Source organism: Strix uralensis, chromosome Z (assembly GCF_047716275.1).
Source record: "Strix uralensis isolate ZFMK-TIS-50842 chromosome Z, bStrUra1, whole genome shotgun sequence".
In the NCBI taxonomy this organism is placed as follows: Eukaryota; Metazoa; Chordata; class Aves; order Strigiformes; family Strigidae; genus Strix; species Strix uralensis.
Window position 1 is genome coordinate 91,110,298 of NC_134012.1, and position 23,626 is coordinate 91,133,923.

Sequence of the window (23,626 nt, forward strand, 5' to 3'; positions counted from 1 at the left end):
AAGACCAAAAACCCTCTGTCAAGGAGAGCACCACCCCTCCCTCCCCAGCTCCCCAGCTCCCTCCGGGAGCACCCCCCAAGCTACCTGCCAGGAGCACTGCCCCAATTCCAAAGAGCATCCCTAGCCCAGTCAGGGACCCTGCCCTCACCCCCTCCCCTTCAACCCCCCTCCACTGAGCATCCCAGGGTTTCCCAGGCACTTGCTCCCTGCTCAGTGTGGAGGGCACAGGGCCACCCCCGAAAGCACCCATCTCCACACAGGGTGTCACTACCCATCCCAGACCTACATAACACTGAACATCCACGCGCCTTCCTCATGACCCCACGCACCCCTTTGCTCTGCACACACACACGTGCCCTGTCCCCCTCCCCTGGCCATGGCCAGGCACAGCCCCAGCCCTGCAGCGTGGCTGTGCCAGGCCATTTGGCCCAGTACAACCCACCAGGCACCACTGTAACACGTTAGTACAGGGCTGCTTCAGCGTGGGGGAACCTACCTTGCATCCCTCACCAAGACACAACACAACCCCTCAGCCCAGCCTTGCAGAGACCTTGCCAACGCACGGTGCTCCCACCCCTGTGGCTGATGACACCAGGGATGCTGGAGGCTGCAGACTGCGCTGCCACCCCCGGGGAGGGGACAGCCAGCATCCTGCACACTCCAGCGTGAAACTGAGCCAGGCAGTGGGACAGTGCTGCCCTGGCAGGGACTGCCTGTGTTCCTGCTATGTACGAGTCCACGGCCTGCGGGTGCTGGAGATGCGTGGGGAGGGGGGCTCAGGCGGTCCCCGGTGTGGCTGCATGCACGGCGATGCCTGGAGAGACGAGGTGCAGCTTGCAGAAGACCCCAGGGGCTGAGTTGGCCTTTGGCAGCTGCACAAGGAGGAGCAAGAAGGAACCACCTATGGTTACTGTATTCTGTAATGGCAAGAAAGGTAAGAAACTAGCAAGAAGCTGTGTCTGTTCCTCTGGCAGGGTGGGCTTCCCCGGTGGAGCCTCAGCAGCCCACAGTACTGTGCTTCACCTCCCAGCCACGTCAATAGTCCTCGTCCTCCGGGTGGGTGACATACATGATGGGCACCAGTCCCTTCTCGGAGCCAAGGCTGCACTGCAGCCAGTCACCATCCACCTTGGAGATGACCTGCAGGATATCCCCTTTGTTGAAGCTCAGTTGTCCCGCCTCGGTGGCAATGTGATGGCAAAGAGCTTTCACCTCACTGCGGGCAGAGGGAGGGGAGGAAGGGTTAGCTCACCACAGGACACTCACCCCGCTGAAGCCCAGGGACCACTGCGGGCACAGAAAAGTGAGAAAAACACCCCCTGCCTCCCTACCCAGCCAGGCTGTCAGCTGCTGTAAGGAACTGAAGGCATTAATGCCTCAAACATTCATCGACTCGAAAAACCTGAAGGACAAATTGTGGCCTTTGTGTAATTAGTTATCTGCCTAGGGAAGCACAGAGTATATCAAAGTGTGCACGGCTCCGCTCTCTTGCAGTTTTATAGCTAAATTCCTTAGATAAGCCTCGAATGGGGGAGATGTAGACTGAGTAAAACCGTAGGTCTGGGTTAAGGCCTATAGTTTAACTTATGACTATAGCCTTGAAGAAGAGCTAACTAGTATGCTAATCAGCTGCTAAGATGAATTTAAAAGGTGACAGAAAACTTTGCTGTGTGTGCACCCACCACCCAAGATTACCGGACCTGAGACAGCGCTGCATCCAGGCGTGGTGATCTGTATTTCTTTGACTCTCTTTCTCTCCTTTCTTCTTCTCTTCTTTCCTTTCTTTTCTTTCTTATAGATTTATAAGAGCCCACACTACATTATCCTTTTCCAAGCCCACACTGCATTATCCTTTTCCAAGTTTAAGCCCTTTCTACCACAAGTAAAACATGTTAACCGATTGTTTGGTGTTGTTTCACCCCAAGTTAACCTGAGGGGATCACAGAACCTTTATGACTCTCTGGGGTCCCAGTCTGGGTCGTAACAGCTGTCCCTCGCTGGCAAATTGCAGAGCTGGGATGGATGGATGCATGAGCTGCATCACTGCCCTGAACCAACCCCTGGTCCACGAGTATAAAGGGGTCCAGGCAAACTGCAACAGGCAGAGCCATGCCAACCCCAACCCATGTTGTTGTCCCAGCACTTGCAGGATGGCCACACAGTGCCACTCACCAGGGAGGGTGTGGAGACAGCCCCCGGGCTGGCCGTGCTGTGGGGGGCACTTCAGGTGGCTCTGGCTGTGGGGGCTCCGGCTCAGGAGCTGCTTCTCGCCACATACTTGCCCCGACTGTCTGGGCCACCAGCTGGAACACAGACTTGTCCAAGCTCAGCCAGCCAGAGGGCAACCTGCAAGAAGGAGACAGAAACAGGTAGTGGCAGGGAAGCGTGCCTGGGGGCAAGAGGCAGCTGCTCGCATGGGGAGGTCATGCCTTAGAGGTCTATCTCCTGTGGTCCTCAGGCTGTCTCCTGGCAGGGAGGACTCAGCATCCTCCAGACACTACATGGGCTAGACTGGGAAGGACATTTCCAACAGCCGTAGAAGAAAGGGTGCAGATTGAGAGGCAATGTGGGGAGGTCTCAGCTACATGGGTCAACTTTATGCTTCCTCCTCACCCATTGTGTGCAACAGTCTCTATGTTCTATTCTCACTTACTACGCACTTTTGGGAGGGAAAAGGTGATGATGGGGGTGGTCCAGCTGCACCCCTTCCCCAGAGAGGAGGCTTAGGAGCCAAGGCAGTGGTACAGCTCAGACAGAAGAGAAAAGCCAGTGAGGTGGATTGAACAAGGGTAGGAGCCGAAGAGGGGAACAGTGGTGTGGTAGGAAGTGGGAAGGCCAGCAAGCTGGTAGGGCTGGGCAGGGCTAACAGACATCTCTGTTCACATACTGCCTCTGGTGTACCACTGTGGTGTAGCTCAGCAGTTAGCTATTGAATTGACTTCCACGTGCACTGCTGCAATCCCAGGTTAACCAGCCCTCTCCAACCCCAAATCATCCCTCTCCGCTACCTGTTAGGCTGCCTGGGCTCTTTTTGCACCTTCCTGGACCCAAACAAGTGTCCCCACTTGATGGGCTGGCTGCTGTCTGATGCACTGGTGCTGCTCTCCTCTTGGGGGGCTGCTGCTGCTGCTCCCACTCTTTGCTGAGTCCCCGTCTCCTTCTCCTTGCTATGCTTCAGCTCTGTAACCACCGAGTCTGGGGGGCTGCCCATCCAGAAGGGCCAGCTCCGTTCCTTCACCTCTTCGCTGACCACTACCTGCTGCGGCTTTTCCAACGGCTTTTCTACAGCTTCAGGACTTGGCTTGCTGGCAGCCTTGGGCTTCTCCTCCAAGGTGCCTTCAGCAATGGGGCAAGCCTCTGCACCCTCCACCACTCCTTCGCGGGGGGGTGGTGCCTTGTGGGTCTCCACTGGCTTGGGCACAGCATTCAAAGCCTTCTTCTTCTTCTCATAGCGGATGAACTTTGAGCCTTCAGCTGAGCCCTCGATGTAAATCTGAGAGCTCTGCATGAGCTGGTACCACCAGCCCGCCTGTTTGTCCTTCTTCCCCTCCCACGTGCTCTCTTGCACCTTCCTCTGTTCTTCCTCCCTGTCACCGTCTCCGCAGGAGGCCCCTACTCCTTTGACCCTCTCACTCTCAGCTTCCTGGGGGCTGTGGACTGGTGAGATGTCACCATCTCTGGCACCCACTTTGCATGCTTCAGGGGCGGTGCTGCAGCCATCCGGATCCTCACTGCTGCCCCGCGTCCGCATCAGCTGCAGGGTGGAGTGTGCGGAAAGCAGCAGGTCCTGCTTCACACGCAGCAGCTCCTTTTGCTGCTGCTGCTCTTTGCCCATCTGCATCAGGTGGTGCTCGAAAAGGAGGTCTAGGTTGAAGGGCAGCAGGGAAAGAGGCTGGAGCAGGAGCAGGAGCTCCTCGAAAAGAGGCTGGCACACGCTGTGAGACAGGCACAAGAAGCCCACGGGCTGGTAGTGTGCCAGGACGATATCTGTAGGGCAAGAGACATTAATTAGAGGAGAAGCCCTTGCCACCTTTGCCAAGACACCAAGAAGCTGCTAAAGCTTGGGGGGAAGACGTGGACACTAGTTTTTTGGTCAGAGCTGTGGCTGCAGTGTGAGGCTCAGCACTGGGTCAGGGGGCACCAGATGCTCTGTGAGCTCTGGGAAAACTGGCCCAGGTCCTGCTTCCAGTCACACCTGCAGCCAGGACCTGCCAATCAGACTACCCACCAGGATGACCTTTGCCCCAAAATACCATGGGAGTAGGGTGCGAATAAAAGGCAGCAAAAGACTGGCACATGTTAAAATCCTCCTCCCCACCTCCTGGAAATGAACAAGGAGCTGCAGATCTGGTCAGTACCAGTCTCCTGCAGAGAGAGGTGTCAGGGACAGCTGAATAGTCTTTCCAGGGACTTGGCTGGTCTGAACTGTAGATCCTAACAGAAAATGGGCTACCATTTCTACCTGCAGCATTCATCCTACACTTCATTCGGGCACATCCACAGTGCCCCCCCATCCCGGCTCTGGTTTCAGGTCTCACTCACAGGGAGAGAGTTTGGGACAGGATTTGTGGCCATTTGGCCTCAGTGAGATAACGAACTTATACCACAGACAGGACTTGGGCACTTTATCTCCAACCACTTTGCCTAGCCTTCATCATCCTGACAGCCCTAGCTTTTGCTCACAAATACAGCTCTTAATGATGGCTTGAAACAGATGGTCTTCTGCTCCAGAAAACCAGGAAGATTTCTCTTGCCACACTGCTCAGTACAAAGGCAAGTCTGCTCTCCTGTCTGCTCCAGAAAGAAGTGCTAACTGCACACACAGACCTGGGAAATGTCTGCTGTCAGCCCCCAAACCTGCCAGAAGATACTGGGCTGGACTTCTTGTCCTGGGCTGAGCACAGGCTGAGCCAGCAGCACTCTCAGGGGATCCAGCAGGTCGAGGGTGTCACTTAGCACTTAGTCATGCTACTTCTAGGCATCAGGCAGCTTGGTCATGCTGCTCTGTTATCTGCACACGCTAAAAACATTTCTGGTTGAAAAAACAGATATATCCAGTAAAATCTGCTTTTTGTTTCTCAGTTTCAGTTTTGTTTCCATTTTCAAGGGTTTCAGCTAAGTGTGTACATCTTCAGATGTACAAAGCACTCAGGCACTGGGCAGGGAACACAGAAATTTGGGGAGGGTTAGATCTGGTCTCCGGCGGGTAGACTGAGGGAATCTGCATTGGAGGTGACAGCCTTGGGTACTAGCTACAGCTGGGAAGGACATGGCTGGCCAGGCTCAGGTGGAGGAAGCTGCATGGAGCCTGGACTTCCACTTGGGACTTCCCTGGTACACTGGGACTGTGTATAGTCTGGTCCTTCAGCTCAGAGCAGAGGCGAGCAGTCTAGGCTGAGAGACCAACAAGAGAAATGTATGTCCCTCCCATGCTCTACATTGTGCAGAATTTGGGCCCCCACTGCAGCCCACAGCCCTCAGGCTCTTACCTTCATGGTTGTAGAGGTGGTTGAACCAGAACTCCAAGGACCGGATACTGCAGGAAGGGAAAACAAGCAGGGAAAGAAAGAAAGAGTGAAAATCATTTCACCCCCTTCGTCCTCAAAAGGTGTGGCTGGAAAAGGGCATTTACACAGCATGAACCTATGAACGTGAAGACCTCGTGAAAGGACAGTGGCTCACTCCTGTCAGTGTCACTGACCACAGCCACCCAGCCTGTCACAGAGACATCCAGTTTGCTTTACATAAGGCACTGTGCAATGTAACCCCTAACAACCACATTTCCAGCAAGTTTCCTCACCATTTAGCTCTTATGTCCTTGGCAGAGCTTAGTTTTGCTGAGGAGGGCTCACATGGAAGAGGCAAATCATCTACAAACATTAAGACCATTGGTACAGGCTTGGCCCAAAATACGCTGGTATCCTGTGCCAGCAGGGGAGAGCTGGGCCACCCTGGGTGGGGAGAGCAGGGCAGAGCTTGTTCCTGCTTGTGGGGGTCCTCCAACATTTGGAGATCTTGGGGACTCTGTTGCCACTGCTAGAGCTCATGCTGACCAACAGAGAGAAACAGTGAAATACCAACCTAGCAGCAATTATCCCTTCACAAGCAAAAAGACATTACTGCCTTCTTCTGTTTAACACTGAATGTAGTGTGCACACTGCTTACCCAGCCTAGAAGGGCCAGCCTTGAGCCTGGACCAGGGCAGTTTCTCCTTCAGAGTCTCACACCCTGGGATTCACTGCAGCTCAAGGAAGCAGTGATTTAAGCAGTGATTTCCAGGAGTAATTTATTCATATGTTATGTCTAACCTTGTATGAACCCTGACAGACAAGACTCTTCCCACCTAATGTTTCGGGGCTAAAACAAGCTGACAATGTTCTTTAGTGGGCTACAGCCACACCTTCTCAGTCCTGGCCTGGTAGGGTATGTTTTGATCCTTCTGGAATTCCCTGAGGCTCACAGCTTCTTCCTTCCCTCACCTACAGCTAGGGAGCAGCTTCCCAGGTTTCTTAAGTTTTTTCACTGGCAACGGTGCCTTCCTGCAGTCAAGGACCAGCACCTGCTGCCAGCCCTGGACAGTGACATGCAGCCAGCCCAGAGAGCCTGCTTACTTGAGGAGGCCAAAGATGAATGCGTTGAACCTCATGGTGTGGTTGGTGAGCTCCATGTACTGGCTGATCTTGCTATAGAGGCTGTGCAGCAACTTGGTAGAGGGGCCTACAGAGAGAAGCAACATGTTGAGATTAGCTGAGGCCAGCAAAACCAAAATGGCACCACGGGAAGGACCGTCAAGGCACAGACAGATGATGGCTGGGTGCCCACGCCTGTATGTGCATTGCCCCTCCACCAAACACCAACATGAGCTCATTCCATCCCAACAGTTAAGACTCCACAAGGGAGATGAGTTGTGGTCTGTCCCAGACTGCCACTCCAAAACTTTGGGAGAGTTTCAATGCTGCAAGGACCCGTCTCTCACACTTCAGGGACAATCAGAGCCCTTGGTCAAAATCAGCAAGTAAACAGAATATTGTGGTGGGTGGTTATAATCTGGGGTTTCTGCAATCACAGAGATAACCCCCAGAGCTGGAGATCTGCCACAAACAGGCTAGAAGGCTTCCCAGCCCTGGATGTAAGCTCTTTATGATGCAGAAATCAGTGTGGCCCTGACATCTGTAACCTCAGAAAGAGTTATCCTGGATGGCAGCCACTGCCATAATCCAGGGTGCAGACTGGTACTAGCAGATGGTGCAGGTGTTGTGGGCATGGTTGAGTCAAGTGAGCTGTGAGTGCAAATTTTCTTACAGACCAGGCTAGAGCACAACTCTGCCTTATACAGTAGCTGTGCAGGGCTAAAGAGGAAGGTCTACAAACACCCTGGAAACTTAGAGGGGGGAAAGGGGCATTCTTTTTGTTTTTTTCTTTTTTTTCATTGCTAGGCTCTGTTATAGAAGAATTTGGAAATTTTAGGGGAAATATCAATAAATATTTGGGCAGAATATCTAGAGAGCAGTGGCTCTCCTGTCTTACAAGAGAAGGTCAAGCTGCACCCTTTTCTGTGTGGGGAGACAAGTATTATTCTGCATTCTCATCCTTAGAGTCAACCTTCCCCAACACCTCCCAGCCACAACATGGGAGGTCCGCAGAGTGATGGGCACTGCTGCACACCCTCCATACCTAGCTGGGTGGATGCCTCCACCACACTCCAGGGGATATTCCTCCTCTGGCCAATGATCATGTCCAGGACGTAAGCCTTGAGACCGTCACTCAGAATGTCCCGGACAGCAGGGCACAGGTATTTCAGGATGAGGTGCCCCACGTTGGGGCTCACAGAGCTGTTCCCAAGTTTGGCCTAAGGGACAACAGGCAATAGGGAGAGTGTTAGTAATGGCTCTACAGGCACAGATGCATGCAAACAGTCTAGCCCCACTTGCCTACTACAGACACCCAGCAAGCAACTTCCAGGCTATGCTGTTGCTCAGCAGCAAACAGAACAGGCAGGCTCTTCCCCTTCACACCTGCTGCCTCATACACCAGTTCTGGATTGCTCCCTGCAAGGTCTGCCCCAGGCTGGGACAAGGCAACAGCTTTCGAAAAGAATATCCCAGCTTGGGAAGAGGATATCCCAATTTGAAGTGATGCCTGGTTCTGCCTACAGGTATAGCAAGGCTGTCCTGCTGGAGGAAGAAAAGAGTAGGGGATTTTTTTTCCACTGTCGATTTTCTTGTTGCTATTTTTGAAGGAGGAAACAGCAAGCCACATAGGAACTACAAGCACTGAGGGGGTTAAGGAACACTTAACTCAGTGACATGCTGAGCTGTAATTCCTAGGGATTACTATAAATAAACAGGGTGAGGGCAAAATGGATGGACAGTGCTCAGGTTGAGGTGAGGAAGCACATAAGAGCCCAGCACCAGCAGAGCAGAGACATATTCTGCTGCATACAGTCTCTGAGCTGCTGAGGGGTCTATCCAAAGGGGTCAACCCCTGACCTTGCACATCATGTTGGTGGTCCCGGGCACAGGGGCATTCAGGGCACAGATTTTACCAGCTGAGCTGGAATTATACTGACCAGTTGGCACAGGTCCACAAAGGCGCTGAACTGAGACTGAACTTCTGGGTTAGGAATAATCCCGTCAGATCCACTGAGTGTGGGAGCATTAGGGACAGGTGCTGTCTTTTGACAGGTGAATGCTCAGCCCTTGGCACACTGATGCAAACAAACTCCCAGGTCAAAATCACAGTTGTCTGATAAGTAAAGTAATGGGGAAACATTGCAATTATTCCCCAAACCAAAACTGCAAGAATAGGAAACTCACAGTGAAGCCTTAAAAAGCTGTGGGAACCCCAACAGCTCCGGTTGCACTGCACAGCAATCTCTGCATCAGCAACAATTGCAATTAGGGGCAAATTACGCTGAGCTCTGAGATACGATTGAATGGGCCTGGAATCTGTCCCAGTCAGTTTCTCCTTGGGGATGGCACTCCGGGGCAGTCATCATGTCCAAATAGTGTCACATTGCTGACCCAGAGTCCCCTTGTTCCCCTGAACAAGAGGCCTCGTTCAGAGTTGCTAAACTGTACGTGCTTGCTACCTGAACAAGAGGCTTTGTTCAAGAATTGCTTAGACCGTATGTGCTTGTTATGGGAAAGAATGTACTGTTTACCAGGAACTGTAGGCTGCAAAACCGTTTCTCATCACGTTACAGGCCCCACAAACGTTTCTCATTGCATCCAAGGCCACTTAGTACGTATTGTTATCCATACAAGTGTTTCTCATCAAACACAAGGACAAATTGGGCACACCAGTTAGGTCAGCCTGTTCTTCAAACCCTCAACAGTAACTAGTAAGGAACTTCTAATCAGAAGCTACCATCCTTGAAGAAGAGAAGCATCCTGGGACATGAAAGCCTGTTAAAATTGTCTTATGTAAATAAGTTTAAGACCCCTGCCTGGATACAGACTCTTACCCTTCGAGTTTGTGCAGAAAGTTACCAAATCCACCATATGTTACTAACAAATAAGGGATAGGAGCGATAAGCAATTAGCCAATAATCATTATAGAAAATATATAATCACATAGTTTGAAGTGTATAAATACTTTGTAGTTCTTTGGTGAGGGGTGCTTGATTTGTGGATGCTTCCCACCCAGCATCCTGCGCAAAATAAAGCAGTATCTCCTCTCTAAACTAATTCTGGTTTCGAGAATCTTTATTTCAGATAACAGGTGGGCAATGACTGATGCACTTTTATATCATTATGGAGCCCTGTGATGCGTTGAGGGACTGGGGACACTGCACTATATCCTGGCACCAGTGCCATAACAGAATCACGGGACGTGTGGAGGAGGGAGACACAGGTCTCACTGTATGAGAAGAAAGCTGATGTACTGCATCAGACTATAAGTCCAGCTGGCCTGGTATTCCTTCTTATAAAAAGCCGTAAGTGAGTACATAAGAAAGAGTCAAACCAGAGCAAGCATGTATAATACTTGTCCTTAATACTCTCACAGCCTACAACTACTTTCAACTGAAAGACAGATCAGTTGAACTGAGCTGGACATTATTCCTGTGTGTTTAGTAGACCTCAATGAATTTCCCTTCCCTGTGTTTTTCTGATCTTCCCTTAAATCCATATACTCTTTTAACACCCTCAGCATCATGCAGCAAGAACTGTCATAGATTAACTATCTGCTGCACATGGCATACCATTCCCTTTGTTTGGTTTGGTTTTGGTACTACTACCTTCATTGAATACCCTGTACTTTTTGACTGGAAAGAGAATGGAGAGGCAACCTTTCGCCATCCTTTCCATGTCACTCATGATGTTGAAAGTGAGACATACCTTCACCCCTGGATCCCGGCTGGTTCCAAAGTGAGCCACAATCAGGTCAACAGCAGTGTTGATTGCCTTCACCAGACCTAAAGGGAAAGAATGAGTCAGAGAGCTGCCTGAAGGGCTTCTAGGACAGACCCTGACCAAACACTTCATGAAGAAATGAGGCAGGGGCATTTCAAGTCCATGTCAGTGCACATGCCGTCTCCGCCAAAAACATGTAGAGCCCTCCTGACTCCTCACCAAACTGTCCCTGCTGATTCCAACACTCACGTATCAGCCCAACAGTAGGACAACCTTTAGAATTGGCTGAAGCATAAGATACCCTATCAATATTTCCAAGGGAGATGGACCATCACCTCCACATACCATCCCTTGAGGGAGCAGAGATGGGATCTGAGGCAATGAGTCTTTTGCTGCTTTGATCCTACAGGGTGGCAGGGCAGAAGCCATGCATTTGGCAAGCTATGTAATGACTTTCTTTAACAAGCCATTGGTGGGTAATCTGATACCTGCATCAGTCTGATGCAAGAACAGAAGTGGAATGGAGGGGAAAGCTGCCATCTGCTAATCACCAATACATAGCTTGCAAAGGCATGGGAACCTTTCTGCACATTTCTGCAAGCCTGCTGACAACACCAAGCTGTGTGGTGTGGTTGACACTCTGAAGGGAAGGGATGTTCCATCCAGAGGGACCTGGACAGGCTGGAGAGGTGGGCCCGTGCAAACCTCATGAAGTTTAACAAGGCCAAGTGCAAGGTCCTGCACATGAGTCAGGGCAATCCCAAGCAGAAACACAGGCTGGGCAATGAGTGGATTGAGAGCAGCCCTGCGGAGAGGGACTTGGGCGTATTGGTGGATGGAAAACTGACTATGAGCCAGTAATGTGTGCTTGCAGCCCAGAAAGCCAACCATGCCCTGGGCTGCATCAAGAGAAGCATGGCCAGCAGGTCGAGGGAGGGGTTTTTCCCCTCTCATGAGACCCCACCTGCAGTGCTGTGTCCAGCTCTGGGGTCCCCAACATAAGAAAGACATGGACCTGCTCAAGGTCCAGAGGAGGCCACGAAGATGATCAGAGGGCTGGAGCACCTCCCCTGTGAGGACAGGTTGAGAGAGTTAGGAGTGTTTAGCCTGGAGAAGAGAAGGCTCCAGGGAGACCTTATAGTGGCCTTCCAGTACTTAAAGGGGGCTACAGGAAAGATGGGGAGGGACTCTTTATCAGGGGGTATAGTGATAGGACAAAGGTTAATGGTTTTAAACTGAAAGAGGGTAGATTTACATTAGATCTAAGGAAGAAATCCTTTACTGTGAGGGTGGTGAGACACTGGCACAGGTTGCCCAGAGAAGCTGTGGCTGCCCCCTCCCTGGAAGGGTTCAACGCCAGGTTGGACGGGGCTTTGAGCAACCTGGTCTAGTAGAAGGTGTCCCTGCCCATGGCTGGGGGGTTGGAACTGGATGATCTTTCAGGTCCCTCTTCTATGACTCTATGGTCCCTTGCCTCTGAAATTATACCAAGTCAGCTGTCAACAACCCAGTTCCCAGCCCTGCCTCTAGCATGGGTCTTATGACAGCCATGTCTTGTCCTGCTTTGGAATCCTTTCTCCCACCCTTTTATATAAACAATTTCCCATGTAGGACACAACAGACCTTTAAACTAAATTACAAAATCTCAGGCTAGCACATCTGAAGCATCACACAGTACACAGGTCTACCCTTTATACTGAGACAGGGGTGGCAGCAGGTCCTGCCTTAGGGTCATATGTGCCTGCCTGCTTTCTCTGCCCCTTCTTGTGGACTTAAGATCCTTTCTAATCATACTTCCTGGGACAAGCAGCTCAAACATATTCCATGGCACACTGCATGGTGCAGAGAACACAAGAACCTGCCATGGAAACAGCCATCAGTCCAGGCAGACACGCAGTTATGATGCTACAGTAGAGAAGGGCAGGGAAAGAAACCATTACGTCTACAGAGATGAGATGAGACAGAGTCTCCTTCTGCTGTCACCTTATGCTGTGCTACGCCACACTCTCGCCCATGAGAGATGCACAGACTCACCCTTCTTCTGCAGCAAGTCAATGGAGATGGACTCTGTGTTGCCATCTGGGGAGAGGCAGAACTCAGCGGGGGGTTTCTCTGCTAGCGAGAAGTAGTCAGGGAAGAAGTCAGTGTAGGTAAGCTGGAGTTGCCTCATAGACTGTCCTGCAGGGCCAAGACAGTGGGAAGAAGGATCAGTCCCAAACCCTTATACCAAAGTCTCTCCCACAGCATTTGCTTTTCCAAGAAGCAACCTGCACCAGCAGCAGTCTTCACCCCAGCCTGTTCACAGCCGTGACAGCAAGGCTACAGGCTTGTTATTCGCCCAGAAATGGTTTGCAATGTGAGCCTGTACCCCACAGCCCACCCAACATCTAGCTCCAGCTTGACTGGGGGCCCATGGGCACTGGAGGATGCTGTAGGAGGTTCACCCTCATGGGCTGGTGCCAAGGGAAACCTTGCTGCACCAGACTCTCAGGGTTGCTGTGCGGATAGCCCCAGCAAGTGGGGTCAAAAGCAGAGGACAGAGAGAATCCCTACTTGTCACACACAGGCATGCACATGGAACAAACTACATGTCTTCTGCCTGTGCCCCAGGATGATGTCTGTTTTCAAAAGGTGACTTCTTCAGGAGCTCTTTCATGTACTCAATTTCCACCTGGTTGATTCCCCAGCTCTGTGCTAGGCATCTTCCCGTGAAGGAGGGGTGGAGAAACTGTTTGGGTTGGCAGAGTGAGGTGTAGAGCTTTGTGAGATTCCCTCCATGACTTGAGGCTGGCCTGAAGAACGCTCTCCCTCCCACAGACAGACCACACTGCTCTTCCCAGAGGACTCTCAAAGGTTCAGCCAAAAGCAACCTGCCCCTCTCAGCACTTTCTGCATAGGTTTTGGAGGACAGGGAAGCCCTTAAGGGAAAAGCATGGAGAAGACAGAGCCCCGTGGAGCCCCACAGTGTTGCCAGCTGCCCCATGAAAGCTATAGCCCAGCACTTAGCATGCTGCCAGGGTTGGGACAGATGGGCAGACATTGTGGGGCACAGACATGAGACATCCAAGGGCCACAACTCCTGTGTGAGACATGAACTACAAGATGGACACAGTCCAGGAGCACTTGCTGAAGTCTGAGCAGGCTCTTGGGCCATTCACTTTCCCCTTCAATCCAGCCCAGAGCCAGACAACTCCTTCCAGCTTGTGGAGAAGGGAGTCTCCACACAGATTGTACCCATCCGTGAGGCAATTTTCACCTTTCTCTTGTACCCCTCAGCCTCAGTGTGAGCAGATACATCATCCCTCCCACTTGGAGCAGGCAGAGCTGTGATAAAGCCAGGCTGAACCTGAGCCCAAACAGATACTGAACCTGAGCCCCAAGGTCACCTCGCAAGACCCCCCCAGCAGAAAGGTGGTGCGCACCGTTCAGCTTGCAGTGGAAATGGCTGGTGTTGAGAGTGCCAGGGAGCTCAAAGATGGGGTTCCCCCGGTTCAGCCGAGGCTCTTGCTGCCTCCTGTCTAGGCTGCCTGCTAAGCTGGGCAGCCCCGAAACATGGTCCAGACCCAGGGGGTTCCTCCGCCTGTACTCCCGCCACTTCAGCGCTTGGGGAGAGAGGTGGTTCGCTAGGATGCCGCAGGCAGTGAGCACCAGATGGGAGGATGTGAGCAAATGGGAGGATGTGGAGGAGAAACGGAGAGAGAGAAGATGAGAAAGAGGACGGATAGAGAAAGAGAGACAGCACATTAGTTAAAAGTCCAACAGCATTTCAGGACGTTAGCACACACACATGGAGGGAGGTGGAGGCCACAGGCTGGCAGGGCAGGGCAGGAGCCTGGGTGGCCTCGTGGCTGTGGGCACAAAGAGAGGAGGTTTGGGGTGCAAGCACCTGGCATGGGGTGCTGTAAGATCTGCAACCCATGCTGCCGTCTCAGAGGCACAGTGTAGAAGCTAGGACTGGAGGGACACGCTCTTAGTGTAGGACTTCCTTTTGCAGGTAAAGCTATGGTAGGGACTGATGTGCACTGCAGTACCCAGATGCAATTTCGCCCCGGGCTGTGGCTATAAGAGAGGGTGGTACTATAGGGAGCAGCCACAGCCATAGGGAGCTGGGGTTGTTCCAGACAAGAATGTGCTGGTGGATGGGTACCTACCATTGAGGGGCCGTATTCCCATGCTGCTCAGGGGACCAGAGCTGCTGGTCTCACTGCCACTTCTCCAGTGGGGATCTGTGTGGCCTCCCACTCTGCTCAAGGGCATACCACCCACAGAGAGGGGTGGAAGGGACCCACTGTGGAGTCGGTACTCGGAGAGTTGTGGGCTTGGCTCCAGTGCTGCCTCCTTCTTGGGAACCGGCTTGGGGTTTTCCTTTTGCCTCAGGGCATCAGCTTTGGTGGCTTGGGAGGGCTGCAGGGCACTGACAGCAGGGGAAGACCTCGTGGGAAGCAGGCTGGCAGAGATGGGGCAGGATCTGCTCCTGGGAGGTTGGCTCTCTCCAGCTCTCTCCGCAGTGGGCGAGGAAGAAGAGTCCACGCTTTGAAAGAAAGGCACGTTGCATCGCACAGGAGAGTAACTCCCCAGGGGGGATGGCCGGGTTGTCTCAGGGGCAGGTTTCTTAATGCAGCCGTCAGTGTGGGAGGCAGCTCCGTCCACTGAGCGCTGGGTCAGGAACGTGCTGTGGGCTTGGCTCCCCCTCACCACTGCCTGCTCTGCCGAGGTGGCCGAGGCTGAGGACTGGGAATTGAAGGAGATCTGCTGGCTGGCAGACCTGTTGCTGGACAAGCTGTAGAGTTGGGAAAGGCTGGAGGCAAAATGGCTGTGCAGGGCACGGGCCTTGGGTGGCTTGCTGAAATGGTGCTGGAAAACAAACGGCTGGATGGGCAGAGTCGTGGGACGCTGGTCCTTGCTGTAGCGTACCACAGGCTTGCTGTCTGTGCCACCACCTTGAGGGAGAGAAAGGGGGACAAAGTGTGAGGATTGGGCAGAGGACAATCATCGTCAGCCTGGCAGATTGCAGGCAAAAGGGAATGTGCTCTCAGCTGCAGGAGGAAGAGATCAGCTAGAGGCCAGTGACACACGCAGAGTGGTTCCAGTCTGAACTGGTTACACACATCATGAGCTGTCAGGGTAAAGACATGTGGCCCCAAATGCAGTGTTTCCAGCTGTTGACAGCTGTCTGGAAGAGTAAAGCGCTGCACCAGGAGCTTGTGTCTCCTGGTAGGGTCACCAGCTTCACATCCCTTCCCCATCTCTTGGTCCCAGGACAGCACAACGTCATTCTCCCAAGTGCCTGCTCTCAACCTGTCTCTGCCCAGGCAGTACCACAAAGACATGGCTCAGCGTGCTGTGGTACAACCAGATTTCTTATTCCAAAGGACTGTCCCCTCCCATGCGTGCTGAGAACTCACCCAGCCAAGCACAAGCATTACATACAATAGCACCGCAGTTCTGCATCTGACATTGCACTCGGTGCTGTCGGAAAGGCTGCTTGCTGCCCCTTCTCCTCTTCTTTCTCCTGTAACTGTCCCCCTTCTGAACACACAGGTACCTTCATCCCCCTGCCTATACAAGACCTAACCAGGGTGTTCCCAACCAAATCAGGACCACAGCAGAAACAGAAGAGCTTCCAACCCTGGAAAGCGCAGGTCTCCTCCAGCAAATGATGGACACAGATGTCCTAAGGGAGTGGGCTGGGCTGATCTCCTATGCGTGCATGCCTCCAGCTCCTGGTGGGGCCACAATATCCTGAGGGACACAGCTGAAGCATGACACAGGGTGCACTCAGTGCACCACACACACAACACTGGATGCACACGCAGGGCTGACTGGGATCCCTGATCACCAGCCATGCTGCATCCCAGTGCAGTGTGGCACCTTCTCCCTTGCTTCCCCCCCAACTCCTCCAGCACACAGCAAATACTGGGACAAAGGACCCATCCCAAGCACAGCCCTGGTGTTACCCGCTGCCTGTGGGGTGTGACAAGCCTTTCTCCCTATAGCTAGCTTTTAGCAGGGCTTGCTTTCTCTCTACCCCTTCCTCAGACCCTCTAGGCTTGCATGCTGCTCTCAACTTGAGTAAGGCAGCTCTGCCCCTAACTCCAGCTGCAGGCAGGAGTTTTCTGCACAGCACTAATGCCTGCCTTGCTGTCACAGAGCAGAGGAAGGGATTCCAGCTGGGCGTGCAGGAACTGCTGGGACATATCACCCTGAGAGCTCCTGTCCTCCTCCTCCTCCCTAAGCAAGAGTTTGCTCCTTCCAAGTACTTCCTCTGCAAACCAAACGGGCTGCCTTCTCCCAGCAGATACCTGTCTTGCCTGCCATCCCACAGCAAGTACACATTCAAGACTCAATAAATAAACAGCACAATACCTAAAAAACTCTTGCTCCAAAGGCCAAAATCTCTCCCACACCTGCGATGGCAATGAACAACATGTTCTTCCTATTTCCTGCCAGAATTCTTCAGGGCATTAAATGGAGACGGTCTGGCCCTTGGCATGTTAGGGGCTATCTACTGCAGCAGTCTGGTCAGAGGCACTTCAGCCAGGCTCTTACTTGTGAAGCAGGTACAAGAACTGCCTAGCGCGGAGACAGAGGTCTGGTGCCATGTTGGAGAAATGGCCATACCTCTGATGGGGCTGTCGCACAGCTTCCTCACCAGGACAAGTGATGGCAATATCAAGGCGTAATTACAGGCTTTTCTACAGAGGCAACCGTGACAATTACCCTCCACAGGATCCTCTGCTGCAATCCAATGCACTGTGGAGGATATGACCAGGATATTCCAGCAGAGACACACAACTGGTGTAATCTCTGCAGGACCAAGGCTGCAAGTCCTGGCAGAGACTGTGTGAGCTCCCTGACGCTGCATTGAGAGGAAACTGCTGGCTACGCCTCTTCCCTCTCCACCTCTGCCCTATGTAGCTCCAAAGAAGAAAGGCTAAAAACTCCTCAATGTTCCCCTTCCCTTTATCTGCTGGGAATGTGACTCTGCTAAGCATCTTCACATCTCTGTCTTAGGAGCTAAAGTCGGGTAATTCTCATGGACTGGAAGGGAGATAATCCTCCAAGTTGCACAGACCCGAAGTGCTAATGCCATGACCTCTCTTACACGATATGAGAGGTTTGCACAAAACCTCAAAAGGTTTTAGAAATGCAACTACAAGACACTTGCACTGATCTGGGTCTGAAATAAGCACAGCAGGGCTCTGTCCCAGGGACTGGTAGACCAGAAAACAAACTGCACAGGCACTGGTCTCCCATTGCCATGTAGATTCATCTGCTGCTCCCCTCATGTCCCAAAGAGCAGCCTTTCTTTCTTCCATTCTGCCTAGTTTGGCTCCTTACCGTCTGCTCGGGCTCTAACATCTCTTTGTCCGTGGCCACTGGCAGAGCCACCTGAGAAGCTGGCATCTGCCTCCGTCAGCAGGGAGAGAGAGGCTTGCTCACCTGCCCCATGCCCACTGGGGACTTTCTCACTGGAGACCGAGTCTTTGGTGGAACACAAAGCCTGACTATCCCCCAAAGCATGATTCAAACAGAAGCCCTCGCAGCTCCTGTTCAGGCCATGGACGAAGGGCATGGGTGGAAGACTCTGGCTGCGGCGAGCTCTTTCTTCAAGGAAGGCTGGGCAATCCCGCTGTGTCTCAGGGATAGGGGAGAACTCCAAGGAGGAATCACCACTGGACCGGAGTGGTGGGGAGGTGCCATTTTTTTTCCGGCCTTTAGCCAGTTCAGCAAAAGATGTCACTCGCTTTGGGGGAGAACTCTGGATGGGTATTGCTGGACTTTCACTCAGCTTGACTGGACAGCTCACCATGCGCTCCAAGGAGCCCAGCCTGTTGCTGGGACTCCTGTCCAGGTTCTGGTCATAGCTCCTGGAGCGCTGTCGGCTTGTGTTGAGGTTAGGTGGTGACACATTCACATAGACCTGACCCTCAATCACGTTCTGGGTAGATTCTCCCTTTGCCTCTTCTTCACCGCACTCCACATTGTTTTCTTCTTGTCTCAGATCAGGCCTTCTGAACAGATAGTATTCAGTGGGCTGGGCTGGGCTACCTTTGGTATGGTCTTCCGAGCAGCTAGTTATGGAAGATCCTGCTGGGCTGGGGGATGACTGGGAAGACAAGTCACACGTGACTAACTTATAATAATTCTGAGTAGCCACAACGAGCCGTGCTTGGCTCTGAAAGCAGGCAGTGAGGTCTGAGCTCTCCGAAGTGCAAGGCTCACAGTGGAGGTGGTAGGAGTTGCAGTTAGCATCAAGGACAGGTGAGGAGGAGTGTTGACACCCACACACTTTCCCTGCACTCTCTGGGTGATGCGACTCGCAAGACATCTTGGATTCTGTGGGTGATGAATGCAAATCCAGGTAAAAAGCTCCTGTGTCTGAGTGGCTGCAGAAGGAAGAGTCACAGGACAGGTTGGCTGAATTCAGGTTAGATCGAGAATGGCCATTCATTTTGTTGTAGAGAGCACTGAAATTCACCAGCACCCCATCAGAGCTGTTGCAGGAAGAGTCACTGATGTAGCCCATCTGTTGGTCTATCATTTCTGACTGACTTGATGAACTGTAGCAGCGGCAGTGCTGGAGCTCCGAGCTGGAACAGCTGCATGACCGGCTGTGCAGGGCATCCTGATTCCTCAGAGATTCACCTGTGTTCTGGTTCCACTCCTGGTCACCACCATCAAAGGAGAAGCGGGAGGAGCTGCCGCGACGGCAGCTGCATTCATCCAGCTCCATGCGTTCTGAGGCCTGGTGGCACCTGTTTGCATTGTTCCTCTTCTGGACATCATCACTGCTGATTTTGTCCTCTTGCCCGTCTACCACACCAGACCGGCTGGCCATGTTCCAGGATTTCACAATGTGGTTGGAGTCGTGGAGGTGGAAAGGAGGCAAGGCCAGCTCGTGGAGATGAAAGGGAGGTTTGCCAGCCACAAGTGAGTTGTGAAGGTGAAAAGATTTTTGACCCAGGTCATCCCCAAAAATGCTGAGGTCTTCACCCTCACTCAGCAGGAAAGGGTTGTGTCGCTTACTGACACTAGGGACAATCAAATCCCTCGCTTTGCCTTCTTTGTTGTCTGAGGCCTCTGCTGAGGTTTCGGAGGTCTGGAGAAAGCTGCTGTACACCAAGGAGTCAGTCTGCGAAAGGTCTCTGTCTGGAAGAGCAGAGGTCCGTGTAATGCTGAGCTCAGGCTGGCAGAAGGGGTTGGTCCTTTTGCTCATGGAGCAGCACTGTCTGTCAGGGACCTGGCAATGCACCAGGGGAATGTGATGGACAATCAGCGTCTCACCAGTCAGCTTGGGTGGACTATCCATGGTGAGGAATGCTCTTCAGGACATCAGTTAAGCTGGTGCTACCCATGGACAGGTAGGGCTGCACATGAGAGGCAGGGAGGATACTTCTCATGAGGGAATTCAGATACCTAGAGAGAGACAAAAACACCAAGGAAGTCACCTTTCAGCAAAGGCAGTGACTGTTTAAAGCATCACCGGTTTGACTAAAGACTTTACGTGTTGACAAGGACCAAACAGACTGGTCCTTGTCAGCACAAGTACCTGAGCACAAGGTCCTGAGTTGTCCTTTTTCAGAGAAAGCATCACAATGTAAGACAAACAAAACCCCTCCCTGCAGATGCCTCGGACAACACTTGTGCTTCCAGCTGACGCCTCTCAAACTTATCTGAAGTGAGTAACTGATTTCACTCAAGTGGCCAAAGGGCTGCACAGGCTTTGGGCCAAATGAAGACCTCACTGTGGATGGCACCGTGTAGTTCACAGGAAAACACACAGACAGCACAGGATCTGAAAGAAACTGCTGCACTCTGATGAGAGCAGTCCCTCTTCTCACACTGCATTAAATATCTTTGCCTCCCTCTAGGTACCATGAACTCTTCTTTAAGGACCAAACACTGAATTGCACTGCCAGGCCTTGCAACGTTAGAGACTGGAAAGCAGGAACAGACTGGAATGGGAAAGCAGCAACAACCATTCCTCTGCAAAATCCAGGAGGCCCATGAGGTCCTGAGCTCTTTTAATGGTGCCAGGGGCGCACGCCAAAGTATGCAACTACTTATGCAGACAAAGGCCTCTCATGTGAAAAGGAGTGGATGACTTCAGTGGGGCCATGGGGAGGCACTGGTGATGGTTAAATAGGTCCCACATAGCACATTGCCTTCTGCTAATCTTTTGCTGATGGTTAGGCCTCAGCTCAAACTGGTTCTTCTTGTGGTCTGGGGTGCCTGGTTCACAGGTCTGTGACACTCCGCCACATTATCTATAGCACTTATCTGCTTTTCTTATTACCAGCTGCACTTCACAACAGTACGACTGCCACAGTCCACAGGAGCCATAGAGTCAGTGTTCAGTAAACAGCAGGTTCGCATAAAGCTAGAATATGGTCACCAGCATTTGATATGGGAGAGCAGAGAACACATTCATTCTTCCTTCCCCATTTAACCCAGGGGTCCAGCCTGCAAGAACCTCCAGGACAGTCTGGAGGCCTCTTGCCTTCCCTTCTGAAAGGGAATGGAGGGGCTCAAACAAATGAATTTCTGACAATTATTAAGACTAAACTGTGATGTGATGTGATGTATGAAAGCTTTGCTTATGCTTTGCTTCATTTGTTTCAAAGCTTTGCTTGCGTTTTGCTGTTTGTTTCTCAAGGGCTCCTGACTTCTCAACTGTTTCCTTAGGTGTCTTTGTTTAGGTAAGATTAAAACACTCATTAGGCTCCCCGTGTAAATCACTGATAGCAGACTCTGATAGCCTTCAGTGGACACCTGGGCAACTCCTACAGTGAGATAAGGGGGGCTCAAACAAAGAGACACAGAGACCCTACTATAGGGAAAATGATTCTGCTGATTTAGGAGGGAGACACCTGGACTTCACAGCGCATGGTCTGGAAAGAGGGTCAACTAGCGAACACTGTGAAGAAAACCACTTACTTCTTCCCTCAATCACCGAAGACCCTCACCCTATTTTCATTACGCATGCTCGGACTATGTAAATGAATTCCAGGAACTCAGTACCATTAGACACCCCTTTCCAGGAAATCTAATGAATATGTCTGATTTGTGTGTATGTAAACTGATGTCCCTTGCTAATTCTTGCATGTAATAGCGTGGCCAGCAGGGACAGGGAAGTGATCTTACCCCTGTACTCGGCCCTGGTGAGGCCGCACCTCGATTCCTGTGTTCAGTTTTGGGCCCCTCACTACAAAAAGGACATTGAATTACTCGAGTGTGTCCAGAGAAGGCCAACGAAGCTGGTGAAGGGTCTGGAGCACAGGTCGTACGAGGAGCGGCTGAGGGAACTGGGGTTGTTTAGTCTGGAGAAGAGGAGGCTGAGGGGAGACCTCATCGCCCTCTACAACTCCCTGAAAGGAGGGTGCAGAGAGCTGGGGATGAGTCTCTTTAACCAAGTAACAAGCGATAGGACAAGAGGTAATGGCCTCAAGTTGCGCCAGGGAAGGTTTAGACTGGATATTAGGAAGCATTTCTTTACAGAACGGGTAGTTAGGTGTTGGAATGGGCTGCCCAGGGAGGTGGTGGCATCCCCGTCCCTGGAGGTGTTCAAGAGGCGGGTTGACATAGTGCTGAGGGATCTGGTGTAGTTGGGAACTGTCAGTATTAGGTTAATGGTTGGACTAGATGATCTTCAAGGTCTTTTCTAACCTAGACGGTTCTGTGATTCTGTGATTGGGAGCCCTTATGGTGGAGAATCCCCAGGGCAACCCCAGCGCTGCTAATAAAGAATACCTGCTTAACAGTTATATTGGATTCTGACTGTTGAGTTAATTTCTTTGTTTCAATGGCATAAGAATAGCAATTGAAAAATGCTAAAAAAAAAAAATCAGAAGAAGTACTTTCCTCCCACGCATAGTCGTGCTTCTCACAGACACAGGATGATGCTGGCAGGAAAAAAATATAAAGATGGAAACGGACCCAGTGTTTATAGTAAACACTCAATGATGTAAAAGTTAATGCTAACACCAGTGTTAGCGAACAGGCAAGTCTGAGATCTAGACTCTACCAGAGATCATCATGAGACCTACATGAGGGGCACACTGACCCTCATGTCTGCTTCTGCGGGGGTGCCTCACCCAGAATTAGGCTCTGAAGTAGAAAGGTCACCTCGGCCACTTGAGCATATCCAGCTGGACTACTGTGCAACCCTAAACTCTCCCCCACCTATAGCCTCCCTAATGCCCTTTACTCCCCTTTCAGTGACTCTGGCTCCTTTACCGCAGCCACTGTCGCAGGGGCTGAAATGAGTGAGTCTGTCCTCAGCCTGGTTCCTGGGGGAAGATCTTTTCCATCAGAGATTCCCAAGATCACATTGTTCAAGAACCACTGTGGGTAACAGCAGCTCCTGACTCTGTGTCCAGCACACACACACAGACACGCTGAAAGTGGTGTTCTACAGCTGAGGCAGCACTCATGCCTCATTTTGGACCTTGTGCACCATTGGTGGTACACGTAGCAGCAGGAGCCCCTATTTATCCTGTCTCCTCGCCCCCCCCGCCAGCATTATGGCTAAAAAGCTGGTCCCCCAGTGCCTATCTGCTCATGCAGGCCTCCCCTGATCTTGTTACTGCCTTTGTAGCTGATCATAGTGCTTAGATCACATCTCTCCATCAGGTTTTGCTATATTTTTAGAGTGTTGCCACAATGCAACCACTTGAAAAGCATAATTTTGAAGATACAGACGGTGATGACAGCACACTTCACTGCTGAAGCCCTGGGTCTCTGCTGCCTCTGGGAAATGGCTGCTTGGAGCCGGATCCCAGCACCAGCATCGATCTGCTGACAAGCCCTGCTGAGCAACACGCACTTCACGTTGGTGCAGAAGCTGCTGTCGGAGGACAAGGCTTGCACAGGCACACTGTGACATTTGACAACAAAATGTCAAGCGAGCTGACAGCCACCACTTCCCAGCTGTCTCTCTGGAGTCTGGCTGCAACATGGAACTCTGCCCAGCTATTTGGTTTCAGTGGCAGCACAGGCTCCCTGGGAGGACTGTGATTCACTGGCTGTCACAGATGCTGCAGCAGACAGATGCCCACCCTACCTGCACCCACAGCCTGCTCCCAGCACACAGCTCTGAGGTCCAATATCACAGGTGGCAAGCAGCCAGCTCCTGCTGGGATCCATTCTAACAGCTTCCCTAGGGATATGCGTGACTTTTTTTGTGCCCTAGATACCCCTCCTCTCTCCCTTGGGACATCTCTTCCAGCTTCCTCCTGTCTTAGGGATGCAGGGAGGTTGGCAAAGGC

At 51.9% G+C, this 23,626-nt stretch overlaps 1 protein-coding gene across 6 annotated transcripts in view; it reads right to left on the reverse strand.

Annotated features, from left to right (window-relative positions):
• Positions 1 to 902: 902 nt before the first annotated feature.
• Positions 903 to 23,626, reverse strand: part of RUSC2 (RUN and SH3 domain containing 2) — a 63,852-nt gene continuing 41,128 nt past the window's right edge. For 4 of the 6 annotated variants that reach the window (XM_074854935.1, XM_074854937.1, XM_074854934.1 and 1 more), the window contains 11 exons: positions 17,697 to 19,775; positions 14,507 to 15,295; positions 13,778 to 13,978; positions 12,390 to 12,533; positions 10,341 to 10,417; positions 7,675 to 7,849; positions 6,612 to 6,717; positions 5,490 to 5,536; positions 3,009 to 3,987; positions 2,173 to 2,346; positions 903 to 1,216 (listed from right to left, as the gene is read on the reverse strand). In XM_074854935.1, the coding sequence (XP_074711036.1) occupies positions 1,036 to 1,216; positions 2,173 to 2,346; positions 3,009 to 3,987; positions 5,490 to 5,536; positions 6,612 to 6,717; positions 7,675 to 7,849; positions 10,341 to 10,417; positions 12,390 to 12,533; positions 13,778 to 13,978; positions 14,507 to 15,295; positions 17,697 to 19,668 (4,845 nt within the window). In that variant the 5' untranslated portion in view covers positions 19,669 to 19,775 and the 3' untranslated portion in view covers positions 903 to 1,035. The remainder of the gene's footprint in view (positions 1,217 to 2,172; positions 2,347 to 3,008; positions 3,988 to 5,489; positions 5,537 to 6,611; positions 6,718 to 7,674; positions 7,850 to 10,340; positions 10,418 to 12,389; positions 12,534 to 13,777; positions 13,979 to 14,506; positions 15,296 to 17,696; positions 19,776 to 23,626) is intronic. The other 2 variants (XM_074854939.1, XM_074854940.1) reach the window with 2 other exon arrangements.